Genomic DNA, 20303 nt, shown 5'->3' with positions numbered 1-20303 from the left:
TATGAATAGAATCCACCAGTCTACAGCTGCCTAGCAAATCATTATATCTCATACCGGGGACTGTTTCTTAGAAGGAACACTAATACTTCAAGAGACAGATGTCACGGTGCCCTACATTTACAGCCTAAAGCCTCTTACTGTGGCCCAGCAGATACCTTGCCACTTCCATTTTCCAAATATTTTATTTCACCCTTTTAGAGGGCTGCAGGTATGAACTCCTCATTTAAATTGTACCCACTAACTGTTATGGGACTTCCAGGTCTGCCACCTGCATGCATACTTTATCAGACTCACTTCTTTTTTCTAGCTAGCAAAGTAAACTGTGAAAATACACCTTCCTTTCTTTCTTTCTTGGTTTGGCCTCCAAAGATCAAATTCCACGTTGGATTTTCAGGATTTGTCTATTTCTTTCCCTCTTTTAATAACTGAGACACACATACAGGAAGTTCATTTGGTATGAAAATTCACATTCAAACTTTTCTTCTCCACTCTGCCCTGGAGAAGCCTGGGCTTACAACAGTAGTGTTGTAAGCCAACATTCCACATCACCACTTAAAGACAGTTCTTCATATTGCATTTTGTACACAGAATCACAGAAGCGAGGGACAGCCACACTCAGAGTCCCAGCTAGATGTACCATGATCTCCAACAGGCATCAATTACCAGTCAATTCCAAGAATTCAATATAAAAAAAAATACAAAGCAAGCAATATGGAAAAAAGAAGAGAGGAGGTATGTTATACAATTTTTGCTAAACTACTTTAGCCAAACTGTCTGAAAATGTCAGCTTTCCCTAACAAACACTAAGAGTCCTAGAGACTCTTCTTGCTTCTTGGAAAAGGTAGTATTGATTGACTGGCCTTCTGTGACCTACCTAAACAGAATTTCTGTTGGAGAAGTGTCCCTTATTCTACCATACTCTGGTGTTCCAGGAAATAAAGAATCATATGGTAGGCCTAAACACTAGATATTGAGAGCATACCACTTCAGAATCATATATCTTGAAAATAATATGTGCTATTTTATGTGTCTCTTAGAAAAATCAGCTGTGAAGATTTCTTTAAGCTATCTCTGGCTTTTTTTTTTTTCAACATTTGCTGTTTGTGGAGACAGAAATGCATTATACCTGCCACAAAATTCAGACTCAGACAATCTAGAAAGATTTATGGTGTTCTATTAAGGCTGCTATATTCATTTATCACAGTACCAATTTTCCAATGCACTGCTGTATATTTTTGCTGGCAGTGCTCCTTTTCTTTTACTTACCCCTCTAAAGGTATCCTCTAGAGATTTATTATAGTTCCAAAAGCGAAGCCCTGCAATACTTTCAATTTTATCAAAATGGACTGTGAGCAGATGATCTTCTCCAAAAGAGAAGGGAATGAGCCACATATGGTCATCCTCTGTTGTGATATTAGTCCCATCTATTAACCTACAAAGAGAAAAATCCATTAGCTGCAAAAACGGAAAAGCTTGCTTTTCTTATGAAAATCAGGTGCTTTACTAGGTGTTACATTTTTTTCTAGATACCACTTCCAGCTTCCAGGGCTTATTGTGCCTACATGCATGCAACTAAAAAGCACACCAAACAAAAAATAATATGCAATTGTTGAATTAAAGACAGTGAGGGGAGAAAAAACTGTATTTCCTTTAGTTGGGTCCATTTGAGGGAAAAGAGAAAAATCCTTAGGTTTTCCCTGTGTGAACCGGGGCAGGCAGAGGACAGGTCAACTACCTTTGTGCCAAAATGGCCAAACGCAAAACTCTAAAGCCCAGACACAATATAACTTATTAATTAGTTCCACACCTGAACTAGAGTATCTGGCACTCCGCAGTGTGTTACTATGCCAGTGCAACCACACTGAATCCAACAAGGAGCTGGATAACCCGGAGAAGCAGCAGAGTTCCTGCACATCCTTCTTCATGAGCACAGTTAGGCACGTTCCTACTGTTTTGAAAAGCTTTCTACCAGCATGACAATGTCTTCTCATAAGAGCACAGACTTCAGGTTGACTATATAAAGATAATTCCATTATTCCCTCTCCTTTTGGAATTCTGACTTTCTATTCTTCTACCACAAAATATGGCATACAAAGATGGAGTAAAGGAGACTATGAATTAATTGCCCACTGTAATTACTTTTGTACACTGCCCTATGTACTTACTATTTATTTAAAAGTTTAATGGAAGAATGAGTGCCAGACTTGGCAAGAAAAAGATTGGAATAATGACTTTCACAGAGGAACAGATCAGGGAGCCCATGAGAGAAGACATAATCCTTGACTTGGTCCTGAATAATACACAGGACCTATTCCAACTGCTACAGTTGAAGAGCACTGTAGTGTACTCAAATTCAACACACTTGCAGAAATACCAAAAGCAAAAAAAAAGCCCCTGTTTCTTGTGCCCAAAAAGGTTCTTAAGCAAAAATGATGACATATGTGAAAAAGAAAAAAGGCGGGGGAGCAACAAAACAAAATAAAATCATTACACACAGCAGAGAGAATATTAAGGGCTATCATACTGGAACAAACATACCCCACTTACTAAGACAGACGTTAGAAAGAGGGATGACTTAAACATCAAAGCCAGCCTGGCTCAGTGTCAGGATAAAGAAAGTTATTACAAGCCATCTTTCAACAAAAGTCATGATAAAACCCCCTAAATTGATAGGATCATAAATTCTGGAAGGCTAAATGCGTATGCACAGGCCAAAAAAGAGTATGAAGGCTAGGAAGCAAGAGGTACCATAAATAAAATTCCTCAAATACCTCAGGAGCAAAAAGCCTGCCAGACATTCTGTAGGATCAACAGATGACTAGGTGTAAAAGGAGCATTCAGAGAAGATAAGACACCAATAAAAAAAAGCTGACTGACTTCTTTGCATCTGGGTCCATCATGGTGGAGTCTGGAGAGACTCCACCACCAGAACCTCTTCATCCCAGGGGACCTCAAGGGAAGATTTCTTAGATCTTGATGCCTACAGAAGAGATTTTCATACAAATAGGCAGAAGAACTGAAGAATCATATAGAAGTAAGCTTGACATCTATATTAGTCAGACTAGCAGAAATTACAAAGAACAGAGTTAGTGCACATGTAGATAAAAACAAGATTCTAAGGAAGACTCAACAAAGACTTTGAAAAGAGAAGTCCTAATTCATAACTCATTCACAAGACCATAAACATGCCAGAGGACAGGATTACAACTGAAAATACCCTTTAAATCAAGATATGGCTTGGAAACAACAGGATGCAGCTTCAGTAACAACAAATGCCAAGTCCTCTCCAGACCTATAGCCTATGATTTCTCCACTGCTACCATTTAGGAAGTACACGTTAATTTGAGGAAGTATACTTGTCAATGACTAAAACTTCATTGCAATTAAAAAAAAAAAGCTGCAGAATTGCAAAAGAACAGCACCTATTTGTGCAATACCCTAATACATCCTCACCCTTTGCTAACTTGAAAATTTTCCTCGAAATTATCCAGAAATTCTGCACAAATATCACTGCATATGCATAGACAGATGCTACGTAACACCCACATTTCTGCCTGGAAAGTCCCTAACAGAGATACCAGCCAGGCACGTTGTCTCTTAACTCAAACACCATCTTTTGGAAACATCTCATTCATGTTTCCACAACAAGCTGTTCCTGGGTAACTTGTGAAATCCAAGAAGGAGCTGTGATGGTAGGAAAATTATGGTTGCATTAACACGTGTTAACATAATAAAAGTTTATATAATTCTGTCACTTCATAACATTGATGTAAAATGCATCTAAAATTGATAAACTCCAAAACTGTTGGTGGAAACAACAGGTGTGAAAAAAAAAAAAAATAGCCCTGCAGAAAATACTTGCACAATCCAGCTCTTCAGCTACTCACTTTTCTAATGTTCTGGAATCTCCGGTATATTCTGGAAGATCATTTAAGTCTTGGGGTGAAGCAGAAATCTGTTCTGTACTTATTTTTAATGCTTGACCATTCTTTCCTATCACTTCAAGTCCTGTCAATCCAAGATAATGAAAGTCTCCCCAGGTCATGGTAAAATTCAGTTGCAGGCCTATATAAAAGAATATACATACAAGATATCCATACACATACATACTAGTTTGAAGTAAGCAGCCAACATAAAAAGCACGCATGGAAGCCCCAACGATTAGCAGTATGTGTGTTTTGTTTAGATTAAATAACTTTATACGCTGTATTTGGATACTTCGTGGTCTGCATGCCTACCTCCATGGAATAGCACAGTATCTCCTGTAAATCTGATCAAGCATGTTATCGAGTGTCTCATTACATGGACTGCAGACTGACAGTAACTCCAGGATACATTTAAGCAGTTACATGACAGATGCCGTGATTATGCAGACAGAGAGAAGACCTATTAGTCTGAAGTCTGTCTATCATTTGCCAGCTAAATCACTACACGGATTCATATAAATCCAGTCTCTCATAAATCCATAAATTGTTAGAGAATACTAACTCATAGTTAAACCAAAGAACAAATTTGGTTTACTGATGTGTTTAAGTTACTATCTTCATGTCAGAACTGGACACACGGAAATACTTTAATGGGACAGCATTAGTGAAAAGCAGAAATGTTGATTATCCTGCATCTCCAGAAAATAAACAGGAAAGAAAAAATGGGCAGACAAAAGATTGCACATGTATCTTCAGATCCACCTGTTCCATGCCTTACTGAAAAAATATAAATGGCACATACAGATATAACAAGTAATATTCCAATCTGATTAGGTTCTATAAAAATCCATCACTGTGAATTAAAAATATCTTTCATTTCACACATTACAGAAGCCCAGAAATAACCAGGTTGGATAATGTCTAAAGAAGCACCCGTAGTCACGATGCCTGTAAAACAAACAAGCATTAAAGCTATTAAGTCATCCAGCCCAATTACCTATAAATAGCCCTAACAATTTACACGAGACTGTGTCTTGATATAAACATAAATTCACTTGGGTGTAAGATCCCTTTAGCATTTACAAGGACACTAAGAAATAAATAGTTCTATTAGCTGACAAGCTTGGAGCTACAGCTACACTGATATCAGATGCTATTCCCAGGCCATTGCTGAGCCTAAGCTTGCTCAGTGTACAAGCATGCAAGAGTTCTGAGGCAAAACCAAATTGTATTTTCAAACAAAAGGGAAAAGTAGGGTGAAGCAGCTATCCACACAGGGTTTAGAATTCACATCACCATGCCAATGCCTTCACAGAATCTCAGAATGCTGCAGGGTGGAAGGGACCTCTGGAGGTCTTTAGTCCAACTCCAAGCTCAGAGCATGTCCATTAGATCAGGTGTCTCAGAAGCTTATCCAGTGGAAGTTTGAAGATCTCCATGGCTGGCAGATTTCAAAACCTCTCTCAGCCTCTGTTCCAGTGTTTGACTACCCTCAGGGTGAAAAAGATTTCCTAATATCCAGCTGGAAATTCTTTCTGTTGCCCTCAACCCAACCTTATGTGCACCCCTGAGAATGGCCTGGATCTGTCCTCTGTATGCCCTCCCGATAGCTGTAGACAGCAAGATCTCTTCTTCACCTTCTTTTCTCCAAGATGAACAAACCAACCCAGCACTCTCATGCTTTTCTCACGTGTCAGGTACTCCAGCTGCCTGTCCATCTTGGTCACCCTCCTCCACTGGACTCGTACCTCGATGTCAATTATCATCTTGTCCTAGGGAGCTCCATACTAACACAGTATTCCAAATGCAGTCTCACAAGTGTCACATACAGGGAAATAATCCCTTTCCTTGATGTTCTGGCTGCACGCTCATTTTTACATCCCAGGAGGCAGCTGGCCACCTTTACTGCAAGGCTGCACTGCTGACTCTTGTTCAACTTGTGGTCTTAAAAGGACTTCAGGCCCTTCAGTGCAAAGCCGCTTTCTTGGCCAGCTGGCCCCAGCCTGTCCTGTGGCATGGGTTATTCCAACCCTCACACAGGTCTTTGCATTTGCCCAGAACTTCATGAGGTTACATTAGGTAACATCATGAGGTTACTATTTCTTCACCCTGTTGAGGTGTCTCTGAAAAACAGCCTTGCCCTCCAGCGTACCAACCACTCCCCTGTTTGGTATCATCCACAACTTTGCTGAGACTGCACTTTATCACATCATCCAAGTTCTTTTAAAAAAAATACATTAATCAGTGCAGACTATAATACTGATCCCAGAGGGACACCTCTAGTAACTGGCTACTAGCTGGACTTTTTACCAGTGATAATCACACTTTGAGGCACTATTTCTCCTTGACATCATGACTGGCAGGATGAAAGAGATGAAAACCACCTACAACAGGTCAAGGATACAAATCCTTAGTGACTCCATGCACAATTTATTACCAGGAGTCCCAGATGAGAAAGGCAGTACTGGTCGTAAGTTTTGCACAATTCTCAGTAATTTCCCAAAACAAGAGGAATAAAGAGGACTCTCAATCCAGGTCTAAGGGACCACCCCACAGCATAAGGAGAACAAGGAACAGTGTACACAGGCAGGACAGGGTACGTAGAAGTCAATGGCAAAAGGCAGGTTGTAGCTTGTAGTTCTTTTCTTGCTTTTGTGCAAGGTCGTTTACAAAGACAGTCCCTTGTAGCAACTAATGGCAATTTTTTCCTGTGTAAGACACTAAATTGGAGTTTGTTTTGCATTTCATGAGGCATGGAAAGCCTCCCTTGCATGTAACTAGCTTTCTCCAGCTCTTCCCTGCAAGAACTAATGCAAATCAGGACCTCTTGGTCCGGTAGAGACAAGTTAGTCCAATCTGCTGGTTCACAATATCTTGTCAGTATGAGAGACTGCATCTGCCGAGCTCTGAACCACAGCCTCACTGTATTTTTCACCCACTTTGAGAAATGGGAGGAGGGAAAGACATCTCAATTTCACAGATACAAATTGATCATAGACATGTTCATAGATGACCCAGATCATAGGTATAGTCCACAGATCTTTGGCTGAATAAGCCACAGCATTGTGTGTATTTCCAGAGAGCACACCACAGGTGGCTGAAGACTTTATGCCAGGCCCAAAAACCCCGTTTCTCTTGTACTGGTCAAAGGACCAGGAACTGATACCGAAACATCTGAGCCATCCAGCAGCTCTCTGGAAAATAATTTAAAGGCCCACAGAGCATTCTTTTTGTACAGGATAAAGAAATCAGGTACTTTAAGTATGGATGTAACATTCTGATCTAGCTTTACTGTAGGGTTTCTATTGTCAATCTGATCTGATAAATTCAGTCAGTCTACATAAATACATGGTATTGAGAGAGAGAGAGAGTACAGAGAATTACTGAGTAATGGACACAGCTATTACAAATCCCATTCAGGGACTAGGCAAATGGCTACTGTTATTTTTCTGAGATTAAAAGCCAACTGTTAAGATATAACGTTCAAAATGCCATAGTAAACAAAGCTTCTGCCTCAAATATTCAATTTCTCTTCTTTATTCTAGACCTGACATCTGTCACAAAGTTCTGTACAGCTCTGACAAATGAGATCTTTCTTGATAACATGTTAGTGGGGGAGGGTGGTTAAGCAAGAAGTAAATGCAAGGACTTACATTTTCCAGTAAATATTCCTGATTCCTTGGGTATACATTCAGAGAGAGGTGCTGGCTCTTGAACCTAAAAGGTAAACCAATAGGTGCAATGAACATATGTATCATATAAACATTACAGACACACTGTTTGTAAAGTGAGGTTTTTTGGTGGGGTTTTTTGTCTATTTCCTTCTTTTTTGGGGGGGGGGGGGGGGGTTTGGTTTGGGTTTTTTTGTGGTTTTTTGGTGGGGTTTTTTTTGGGTTTTTTTGGTGTGTTTTTTTGTTTGGTTGGTTGGGGTTTTTTTGTTTTTTGTTTCTTTGCTTGTTTGTTTTTTCCCCATCCAGCCTTTTGTATATCAATCTCCCCTTTGCCTCACCCAGCCAGGCTGCCCTGGAAAATAATGGAAAACATGCCCCAAAACACAGAAGATCATACGGGTCCTTAGAAAGTTAAGACTATCAGGTTTGGTTTTTTTTTTTGTTAGTGTGTATAGGAGTGTTAAATGGGAGACTCCCTAGCGTGGATTACGTATTCTCAAAGAGGCTGAAATTCTTAAGTCACGCTTATTTACCTGCAGACTGCCATTAGTTAATGATAATATGCTGTATTTGCAACATGTTGCCAATATGTTGCAGAGAGAAGAAGTCTGGAAGGCAGTTAAGATCTCAGAGAATGCCACCACAATTTCTTCTCAAGAATCGAGGGCCAGAACAAACAAGCAAACTTGTCCCAAAGCTTGCATTTATTCTTTGATGATACTAATTAATAATAGCCTATGCTATTTGACATAGCAAACCAGAAAGTGAATAAACAGATGATAAAATTTGCTGATCATACTGGGGCAATTAGAGTAGTAAAGACAAAGGACAACTGCAAAGGGTTGAAGACAGACTTCATTTCATTGAGCATGAGTGGTAAAATGGCTAATTACGTTCACTGTAGGTGAATATAAAAATGCTCCACATGAAGAAAACAATCCTAACTTTACAGACACAGTATTGGGCTCCAAACAAAATAATAGCAGATTAGAATGAAATTGTGGATTGTAAGTGGTTCCACAAAGACATCAGCTCAATCCTCATTAGTAGTCAAAAAGCCAAATAGAAAATTAGAAGTCCAGCCTCATTCTCTATAGTTTCATTCATCACTAGAAGTGGACTCCCTGTCACCCAGAGTACATCAAATGGACATCAATTCAGTCAGTCTACATAAATACTAAAAAAAAATTGTGCCTAAAAAAAAATAAAAGGTTTGTCAACACTTTTCTCCTGCTGTTATATTATATCTCTGCAGTATAACTGCTGACATCCTGGATCTTATATGCGTATGTTCCCAGACTGCAATATACTTCATGTAGTAGCAAATGTCCTTGTGGTAATAAAGCAGGTGAAACTGAACAAGAACCGTGCACTGAAATAAACACAGATAACTGACAGCAGATGGAAAAACCCCTCTGACTGGGGGTGCCTTTCTTGCAAAGCAGTGACGCTATCTTTGATGTCTGATGCCTCTTTCTCAGAACAACTTTAAAAGACCAGCCTGGGAATTAGAATTTACAACTCTACTGAATATCAAAACCCATGGACGCAATAAAGTTACCGATTTTACAGAATGCTGAATAATGCCCTCCCTTGCAGGCCATAAACTATCTGTGCCAAGACAACTTACCACCTCTTTTCTCCCTCTTCCTCCTTGGCTACTCAGATCTTTTCATTCCACTGGTGCCCACTATCTTTTCTTTCAGATACGGTCTAATTTTTTACTATTTCAACTACTTCTGCTTGTGAACATTGTCCTACCTGTGTTCTTAGATCCTTATGACTAGAACAAAATACCACCATAGTACAGGAGTTATTGGAAAAGCAATAAAAAGTAGAAAGTATTACCATGCTCCTACGCCTGACCATACTGTACAGCACCTTCCATGTCAGGAAGAACTAAGGTAGGACTAAACATTCTGGAAAAGAGAGATTTAGAAGAGATTGTAACAGAGCGGCATAAATCTCTTGAGTGGCTTGAAGAAGGGAATAGGGAATAATTGTTTTGTTTCTTCCAACACAAAAACTAGGGGACATTAAATGAACCTAGAGACAAACAGAAATAGGTTCTTTGTGCTATGCAAGCTAAGCTGGGAAACTTACCACTGAGCATTGAAAGTTGTAAAAGTGCACGAGTTCAAATAGCTAGTGGATTAATTAATGCAACAAAAATCCATGGCAGGATACTAAACACAAAGGTTAAGTCAAAGTCCTTGTGAGAAAAATTTCTAAGGGCTGGATGAGTGCTTCAGAGAATGTTTGCTCTATTCGTACATTCTCCTTAGTCATCCACTATTGGCCACAACCAGAGTTGGGTCAAGCGCACTAGTTGCAGGTCTGACCTGCTATAAATGTTGACATGTTGAGGATTACTGAATTCATGGGAAAGACAGATGACCATGGATAAATATTGACAAGAAAGTATGAGCTTTTGAAAAGCTCTGTAGTCAGTGCAGTAAAACAGTTCCATCCACTGAACATGCTACGGGAAAAAAGGGTGAATGATCAACAGCTAGAGACTCTTCAAACCTAATACGAGTCTGAATGACAACGTTATGCTGGGGAAGACAAATCACCTAGTAGATCTGTATCATTCTGATGGCATAAGCATCCATCTACAAAATCTTGATGGTACCAGCAAATACAGAATGACAGGGAGATCAATGACTCAGTCACAATAGCTTTTGTTATTCTATTGCTGATACAGCATGTTTCAGAGTTAGAAAAGGAGTATGAAAAGCATCACAGATGAACAGCAAAATAAAAGGCAGAGGCTCTGAGTAAGGACCAGACAGTCCAGGTCTAGGCTTCTGCAATGGAAGAGGTCCTGGTGAGCGCTCACAATAAACAAGTGATCAAGAAAAGAAAGGTGAACTTCAATTTGTGTTCATGAAATCCTGCACTGCATGAGGTGTCTGAACAGTTTAAGATACCACAAGCAAAGATGGGACCAAAACTACTGTTGCCAGTGTTAACTAGCACTGGAGAAGTCAAAGAGCTGGAGTCACTACTCATGGTCTTAACAGTGAGATCAAATTCTAATGTCATGACATTTTCCTTTGTCTTATAAGCCACCAGGAGAAGAGGACAAGACAGAACAGGAAGGCTTGACAACAGCACAAGGCTCATTAGGAACCATATATCACTGGGAGCACTTTAGCTGAATTTGGATTGATTCAGCTTTGGATCTCCTCACAGACTTACAAGTAAGAGTGTATCCCCTAGAAAAAGATCCTCATTGAAGCAGCAGTAGGTGCTCATGAAGATTCTAAGAAGGTAGAGGAGTTGATGGAAATCAGATCAAAGACTGCCCCACACCACCTTGAGTAGAAAATCTTGCATGATTTTTGCTCAGACATTGGACTGTTGGGCTGGAGTGGTATGAGGCAAGACTCCAGTGCTTGAAAATACATCCTTCCTCAGGTAGGTAAAATACCTACTGTATGGAATAGTAAAGGGGCATTTTTATGCTGCAAAATGCACACAGACCTGTGGAGGTGATAGTCAAAAAAGCAAAGAGGGAAAAAATAAGGGAAGGGTTGAGAAGGGGAGATCCTTCTCACATAACATACTTGATTTGTGGAGGAAGAAACAAGCAAGAGCATACTCTGTGTGGAAAATATGGAAAAATCTTTGATTTGGAGTGACAGGGAGCACAGCTACTCATTACATGAATAACTGTACAGTAAAAATCACCAACAGTGGCACAAACCTTCAGGAGTATCTAAATCAAAAAGAACTCCCTCTAATCTCTGTCCAAGTAAGTAAAGAAAAATATATATACACAATCCAGTATAGCCTTCCTTGTAGTCTTATTAATTAATCAGGGAAACCAAAATTTGGAGGACCTTTTGGACTTAAAATAAGTGCATGAATTATTGAGCTGAAGAAAAAAACCAAATCTTCAAAATAGAGAGACAGCTGTATTAGTTCTCCTGCAGAGCTTTACTCCATCATGGAAATCAGTGTCCCCTGCTTCCATGTCATGTTTCAGAAAGAGAGAGATCTGAACATAGAGGTCCCTACCTGTTGACAGTCTGTTCGTAACCCTGCTTGTGTAAAAGGTCTTTCATCTCCCTCCCTGTCAGCAGTTGTTGGCCTCTTTAGCTCTTCCTCGTATCTCAAGGAGCTGGCATTTTCCATTTCTCCATCATATGTCTCATCATAGCAGTATATAGCTTCAAGAATATCGTCATCGGTAGTGAACAATATAGTATCCCCAAAGTGCTCTGGAGCTGAAGGCAACATACAGAATTAAATAGAGAAAACATACAAAATAATATATAGAGTGACAAAAACAAACTTCTGTCCTTCTTTACATTTAATTTGCAGTAGTGTTTAAAGATAATATATGGTAAATTGATACTGAATACTGATATAATTAGTATGTTCATTCTCAAACTTACACTGCACAGCAGAAAAACCTAGAGAACTCAGTAAAATTTCAAATACATATAGAAGAAAACGGGAAAAAAGTTTCTCCGTCACCTCTTCCAAAAGACCACATCTGTGAAAATAAGTAAAAATCTGCAGCTTTTAAACATCTAGTGACGTTCTGATGTTATTGAAATATGGTCTTGTTGCTAAGACATCGTTAAGAATAGAGATCAGCTCTATGTGCTACTAAAACACAATATCATTGAAGAATGCATTAGTGGGTTTTGTACTACGGTTTGAAATTAAAAGGACTAAATACTATACGAAGTGCCAGCTTGCTTTGTAGTGGAAAGTGATAACAACAAGCTAAATGTATTTTTTTTGTATTGTACTGCTGTTTCCACAAAAAAAATAAATGATACCATACCTCCAGACAAGGTTCCTGAAGCTTTCACAATTTCTCCTTTAAAGATGCATTGTTCATCTAACACTATTTTAATGTCTTTCACACCTCTGAAAGAATGTATGCGAGATTTATTATAATTCCAAATCCTAATCATAGCTACTTGACAGGAATTCACAAAGTCAATAAAGATAAAGTGAGGTTTTCCAGGGGTAAATGGTGCCAGCCAGAGATGCATATCGTCCTGCGTCCGATTTACTCCATCAATTAAGTTGGTTACTATTCTGGGATCATTGCCATAAGCTGGTAAAATATTTATATCAGGTGGTTCAGCTGTTATTTTTGAAATCTGAACAGGCTCTCCTTTAGAACTGAAAACTTCAATTCCATTAAGACCAACGTAATGTCTGTCTCCCCATGTTGTTTGAATGTCTATCACTAAGTGCTGTCCATAAGGTAAAACAGGAATTTTAAAATCATTTCCATCCTGTGTCTCCACAGAATTTTCTTCTTCTTGCCTTTTTGGTACTGCTTGCAGTCCCTCTTTTCTCATTTGCTGATGTTCTCCAGGCCGGTTGATTTTCTGTTGATGGAGAAACTCATCAAAGATATCCCCTTGAAAATCCATGTTAGAGATTCGGCCACGATGGGAATAATTAAACTTCACCAAGGAGTTCCAGGACTCCTGCAGCGTGTGTTCTTGTTCATTGTGCCACTTCGCTCTAGAGGTTGCTGTGTCCTTGATAGAAAAGTCTTCATCTGGAAACAACGTTACATAGGCATTTAATGCATAAACAGGACTGGAAGCAAACCACTACAACACAGACTTTCCAGAATTATGCTGGTCATATTCATGTTCCCTTACTGTGAAATCCTGTTATACCAGCACTTTTATATCACCTCCCTATTATGAAGGCTCCATGTCCCAAATTCCCTTCCCTATTTAGACATAACAAAACCAGTCACTATTAAAGATTGAAGAGCAGAGCACACGCCAAGACACAAAAACGCAACTAAGTTTGAGACTGGAAGTTCTTGACTGGAAGTTCTTGACTCAATACTTACAGAAATTGGGATTTTGCCCATTGATACTTATTGTGTGGCCATCACAATAGTTTATATCATCTGTCTGCATTTCTGCAGATCTTTCATACAATTGGAAATAGCCGAACTGGTTACATTTCTAATGCATTACAGAGAGAAGCTCGTGCTTCCTGTCCAAATCAGTCATGTATATAAAGAAAAGTGGTGAGAAAAGAAGTAGGTTCAGCACACAAGGAGGATGAAGTGAGCGTTGCATTCTAGGCAGCTAATGTCCAAATATTTTTCCACTTTTCAGCAAGTGTGAGATGTAGAAGGGTGATAACGGTAAAGTATCTAACGGGAACGCAGTGGGGGCAACAAATTAGAGGGGCACAGTGGGAGCAAAGCGTGCTCTCCTTGTGACTGCACTGGGGAGCTGCTTTATTTCCATCTCAAAACAATTAAGAGCAGATAATAACAAAGATTTTCAATAAAGCTGTCACTTACGTATTTTCTTCAAATAAATGAAGCAAAGCAAGTGGAGTACTAAACAATCACAGGCCCACGGGCTAGATTTTACTTCTGTAAACATTCTTGAGTGGATACTAAAACAAATGGTTATCAAGAATAAATGCCAATTGCGGTAAAATGCAAAATAATGTTTTCCCAAAAGACCGCTCAAGACTAACTTTTAACTTTGTTTTTGGAAACACTGGGAAAGAGGCAATGTTCCTAATCTATCTGTGGCCAACAATCATTTACACTGGGGCCAAGTGAGATAAAAATAAGAATTTTGAAGCAGATGGGAAACTACCTGAAAGAGGATTGTCTTCCAGAAGAAAAGGCTGGAGACCAACCTGGCCACTCCTCCCCACCCCGCAAGGGAAATACACATAGGAAGCAAAGGTACATGTTTCAGACAACATCAGTCACTTGTAAGTCCCTTTCTTCTTCAAACCACTGTCCATATGCATACTCATGGGCTGGGTGATCCCAAACAGTACTTCCCAGAGCCTCACAACTTACCCGAAGAAGATACTGTATAGATATTTTATATCTTTAACTTTAAAATGTCAAAGCTTGAAAATTTCAGGATGAGCACGTACAGAAGAGTATTTGACATCCATTGGCTTTCCTTGTTTTGGAGGTTCCCCCCCCCCCCGCCTTTTTAACTTTTTTTTTTTTTAATGTTAAATACTTCAAGCAGTACAGAGATTACAACTCTGAAGCACTCCTACAGCAGTTCAATAGGAATGATTTTCAATGAGAGGTTAACAGGTTTGTTAGCTACATTAAGGAATGACAACAGGAGAAGCAGAGCTCTGAAAGGAAAGCCAAGAACAGCCCCAACGCAGAGGTCAATGGCTGAAGGCTTACAGGGTTTGGCATTTTTTCTTAGAATCTAAATTTATTATTTTTATTGGAGCCATGTGAACAACAAACTCTGCATGTAGATAAAGAGTATCCCACTTGCAGGTGTTACAGACGCATTCCCAGCCTTCTGCATGCCTGAGAGGATTGTATGATGGATGCTGTCCCAGAGTCCAGAAACAACGACACCTCAAACATGCATCTCCCCTGGGGGTTCAGGAGGGTGTCTTGAATAACCAAGTCCCTTGTCCTGCTTCTGCTGGCAACACACACAACTGCTCTCAAAACTTTAGTAAACTACATCTTGGGGCAACACTACCTTGAAAAACACCTTTCTTCTCCCTCTGTTGTGTTAAGCTCATTTTTATTCCCTGCGGTTATAAATAGCAATCATATTTCCACGCTGCAATCACACGCTTCATTTCCCAAATCATTCTAAAAAGCTCTCTTCTGTATCTGTTCCACTTTGTAATCAGCTTTCCTGAAAACAGATGATCAGAACTGCAGTTTTCCAACTGACGTCTCACGAGTGCCTGTGCTAAGATATTAACATTTCCCTAACTAACAGAAATGCCTCGGCTGATACGTCCTCGGAGTGCATTGCTATAATCATGCCTGCATCACACTAGCATTTCATAGTCAATCTGTGATCAAATACTCAACCAAGATCCTTCTCTTCCTCAGTCATTTGCAGTTGATGATTACTCAGCTTACAACTTAATTTGTTATTAGTCCCCAAATGACCTTGCAAGCAGTACTACTGAACTGCATTCCATTGCTGTTACTCCCGTCCGCAAGTTCATCTTTCTGTGCAGTCCTTCAATCTTCTTAACTCATAATACCCCATATTATGTTATTTTTGCAAATTTTATCAGCATACTTCCATCATTTCCTTTGCACGTTAAGCCAGTTATCAAAGAAAAAGTGTGTTTTTATAGCAACATTAACTCGAGCGAACTGTGCATGTACGTGTTATTTTTACTTTCTGTTGTTCTCATTATTCTTCATTTCATGACCAAAGACATGCTGTGACATTGTATATGAGCTTGTGCAGCCTCTCCTTTGTCACATACTGCTGTTGGAAAACTGCAGTTCCCCTAGCCCCGTACCAATTAAAATTCACCACTCTTAGGGAAACACTTAAAACTGCTTCCCTGTTGTTAATGGTCACTCAGCTCCGCTTTGAAGATGGCTTTACCCTGCACGGTACAGTATGGAGAGAACAAAAGCTGCTAGATGGCATGCAGTTTTCCCCTGGAAAAACACATATTGGGAGTTTTAAGCACCAGATGACAAAACCTGCTCTGAGCAAAATTAGAGGACATTATAATTAGAATCATAATAACCCTCATCTCATAGTTTACATTAAAACTGCTAAATTGTTACCATTTTTAAACCAAACAGAAATTACTAAGGTGGGATTTATTTACAGTTTCCATAATGTTGACAAGTTTTTAATCTAACAGAGTACCGTACAATGTGTAGACCAGTAAACAGGCTGTGGGGTGAGTGGGCGAAGGGAAGATGGCAGTTATCCCAAATACTTCCGTTCTTTTATCTTCTTTGAGGTGTGATTTCAGATATACTTGCAAAATTGCCATTTTCTCCACAGAGGGGCAGAGAAGGAAAAATTCAGACATTCTAAGTTTAGAAAGAACCATTTTCTTCACCTTTGTTCGAAAGCTTCATGCAATACCTGCTGTAGAATTTGAACTGGCGTTCCTGCATTTAGGCTTGCTTCCTGTCCCTTACGGCCATAACTTTACTGCAAACACCCAAAACCAATATACAGCAAGCCACACTTTCACGTAAATTGTTCTGATGGTTAATTTTACTAAATCACATCTGAAATTTCGATTTGTATTTCTGTAACCTCTTCTTCCCATTCTCTGGGCCTTGTTGTCCTTGTTCTGCCAGACTCTCTTCATTTGAGACAAGTTATTGAATGCTGAAGAGTTACAAAATGCCAAAGAACAACTTCAGAACTTGCCCAATTCTCACACCCCTCCCTGGGGACCCACTGTTGGCTACTGCCAGAAGCAGAACACAACTACACAAACCTGGATCCCCCACCTCCAGCAGGATCCAGGCGAACTAAAAAAGGTTTGGAGAAGGATGACAAGGATAATCAAAAGCATGGACCAGGTAACAGGTAAATTTACTAGAAAACATCATAAATGAGCAGAGATGTCTGAGGGAGAGGTTTGAAAGAGGTATGTAATGTTATCAGCGGAGAAGGGAAAATAAGGGCAGTTTTCCATCCACTCTGAATAAATACATTCAGTGTATATTCTCACCAAGACAGACACAAACCTACTACACAAAAACTCTGTAAATTTACTCACTATGTTGAGGTCACACTGTTCTTTATCTTTTTTCAGATTTTCATTGATATTAGCAAACATTTGCTCTCTGCAGGACTGTGAATTTTTAGAATACAATTTACTGAAATTTAGTCTTCCATCTTCTCCAAATAAATTTAAAAACACTAACTCAGAATGTAAATTTTTCAGAAAAAGAGCATTTTGTGTCAGGTGTAGGACAAGGAGAGAGACTCTGACTATTGTCATAGTATCAATGAGAAAAACTGAATACTGCAAATACCACAAATAAAATCCTACTGTCTATACCTCCAGGAATCTCGAGAAGTCCCTTACAACCTAAATGATTCTGTGCTTCTGCAAAACAGAGAACACGTCAGCACTTGCACTAAGGTTGCTATTGTGGGCTCTTACCTTTGAGTACGGAATCATCTTCTCCAAGATTTAATCTCTCCTTTTTTGCATATCTGACACTCCTCCTTCCACTTGTAGGGTACTGTGGGCTGCAGCAATTTTTGTCAGAAAGTTGCTCTGATATGTCCAAGCCCACACCACCATCCTTTCTGGTTAGCATTTGTGATCTCTCATTTCCATTTGCATTTCTACTACTGGATCTTCCCAGTTCATTTCTCTGACATTTGACATCCTCATTAGTCAGATCTGAAAAGTTTTTCATTATTCCATCTGACTGCGTTTCAAGTCTCAAGCCTGAACAATGTTCTGTAGCAAGCCAGGGAGGCTTCTGCTTACTGGAAGTAACTTGATTATTCTCTGTTACTTGGGAAGATGACTGTAACCAAGAAGGAACTGCACCTGTAGAATCAGACAATTTTCTTCCTGTTAGCTTTTCCATTTGCTCACTCAAAGTAAATTCATCATCAGGGTGAACATGCTCTGTAACTGCTTTTACTGTTGCATTCTCTTTGGCATCTTTTATACAAACTTGAGATGGTAACGCTTTTAGATCATCCTCTAACCCAGACAAATTTTTCTGTGTAAAGCTGACTGAGTTCGTCTTATGCTCAAGAAGATTTTCTTCTGGCAGAGACTTCCAGTTTAGTGAAGTACTGTTTGACTGTAAGCATTTAAAATGCAGGTCTACTTTCTCCTCTGTGCCTGCAGGTGGAATTACTTCTTTCCTTTCATTTGAAGAATATGCAGAGATAGCTTGCTTGTGTTCTGTAAGGTCAATTGTAGTGCTGTGGTCAGTGAGGAGATCTCCAGAGGCTCTCTCCAATTCACCATCAAATACAAGGTTCTCATCAACATATAACTTCACCTTCTTCACTCCAGCACCAAGGTCCTACAAAAATAAAAGTATGAAGATTTCAATTAAGCTGTTCAAGCATTAGATATGACTGTTCTGGCACTCTGACAATTGAATGCTTAATCAATACACAGACAAAAATTATTAAAAACCCGTATCAGTAACATGCTTTTGACTACTTTTTAACCAAAAGCTCAAACAACTGAAAAATATTGTGGAATATTTAAGATTTTATTTAAAAGGACTAAAAACCCTGCTAGACACTACTATGAACCATTTTGGCTGACAAGACTTAAATATTTCTCAAAGCTTGAGTGAAGAAGGCTAGATTAAGTATAATTGTATTTGATCAGGTTATAAATTCCAGAGGCACGTTTTGCTTCAGCATCTTTAAGATGCACCACTTTCACAACATGTTCCACAGCGGAGAACCACCTAGACCAAAGCCACTAGAGTTAAAGAAGAGTTACAAAGAGTTATAGAAATACAGGTCTGGAAAGGACAAAGAAAAACACATCCAGTCCATCTCTTTCCACTGAAGAAAGTAAAATAACCTATACCATTGTGAAGAAATCTGTTTTAACAATTTTCAAATAATCTGCCTTGATAGCCTATTCGAACACTTAACTAGCCTTTTAAACAGAAGGCCTTTACCTCAGACACAACTCTGCCACTCACAACTTGATCTCTATGTTCTTCTTTTCTGTGGCACCCTAATTTTTTCATTCCATTGCAGTTGTAACTAATGTTCTGTCTATTCTCTTTATCATTTCCTTCCAACCTGTTCTCTCCCTTGACAAAAATACTGATATCTTCAAAGAAAACATAGAAGATGAGACAAAATCCATCTCCTTTCTGCCCTCTAAATTTCAGTAGCATGTCCATCACATGGAGTCTTTAAAGACTCTCTGTTCTTTCCCTATTTTCATGGAAACTGAGAAGCTTTTCATGAAAGTAAGAAGTTTCAGTTTCATCCCTATTGCTCATCTCCTGGATGTCAGTTCTCTTTGAATACTGATTTAAATTTCACCTTCAATTACAAATGCACGCAGTCCTTCACTCCTGCATGCACTCTTTACAACTTACAAGTCTTTACAGCTTCCATTCTACTGCTTTCCAAATAATAACACGTATGAAGCAAAAAATGTATATGGACCTACACAGGGGGAAAACCAGAAGACGCAGGCTTAACAAGAAAGCTACAGTTGAGTTAGGGGAGCAGGTGTAGGAATGCGAGACACATTCCTGATAGAAAAAGACAACCTTCACTAATTCTGAGAGAACAGCTGTAAAACCCAGTTTAACTGGGTGCCTGCATTACTCCTAGGGTATCATAAATTGCTATATGTCTATACTGATGCATTTGGCCATAAAACATGATTTTTTTCCCCCTTGAACAAGAACACTGCTAGTTTAATCAAATTGGGGATCAAAACATTTTAATAATTCACATATATTAAAAACTAACTATATGGCTTTGCCTGAAATTATGATGGGGACGAGCAAGAATATCAGGATGCCCCAGTAATGTTATTTTATGAATCTTTGTATGTCTGGGCTGTTCATGTCTCCCTTAAATACTAGAGATATTTGACATTCACAGTTGAATTTAGGATAACTGCAACATTTCTACATAATATCCTAGCCTTTATTGCTCTTTATGAATACTCAAACCTTAGTGCTGTGTTTTTACCTGGGAACAGATATAAACTGCATGAAACCAGAAATACACATATGTGTATTTTGAGAAGTATTTATCAATGTCATCTTTTTAAATTAAAATCAGCAACCTCTTAAGAACAAAATGTTTTTAAATGAATCCCACTCCACCCACCAGTACTGGAGGGGGACAAGTAGACAGAGAAAACATTACAAAGTGAGATGGTGGAGCTTATTTTCCCTGAAAGAGGGACAGTCAAGCACAGAAAAGGGCCAGTCACTTCC

General features: G+C 39.2%; 1 protein-coding gene across 4 annotated transcripts in view; it reads right to left on the bottom strand.

Annotated features, from left to right (window-relative positions):
- The window catches only part of KATNIP (katanin interacting protein), a 60264-nt gene that overhangs the window by 14054 nt on the left and 25907 nt on the right, over positions 1-20303 (bottom strand). For all 4 annotated transcript variants that reach the window (XM_068420127.1, XM_068420126.1, XM_068420128.1 and 1 more), the window contains 6 exons: positions 17507-18395; positions 12402-13136; positions 11624-11832; positions 7580-7643; positions 3888-4065; positions 1267-1432 (listed from right to left, as the gene is read on the bottom strand). In XM_068420127.1, the coding sequence (XP_068276228.1) occupies positions 1267-1432; positions 3888-4065; positions 7580-7643; positions 11624-11832; positions 12402-13136; positions 17507-18395 (2241 nt within the window). The remainder of the gene's footprint in view (positions 1-1266; positions 1433-3887; positions 4066-7579; positions 7644-11623; positions 11833-12401; positions 13137-17506; positions 18396-20303) is intronic.

The sequence above is a fragment of the Nyctibius grandis genome, chromosome 30 (genome assembly GCF_013368605.1).
Source record: "Nyctibius grandis isolate bNycGra1 chromosome 30, bNycGra1.pri, whole genome shotgun sequence".
NCBI classification, from domain to species: domain Eukaryota; kingdom Metazoa; phylum Chordata; class Aves; order Nyctibiiformes; family Nyctibiidae; genus Nyctibius; species Nyctibius grandis.
This window is presented reverse-complemented; position numbering and strand designations above follow the sequence as displayed.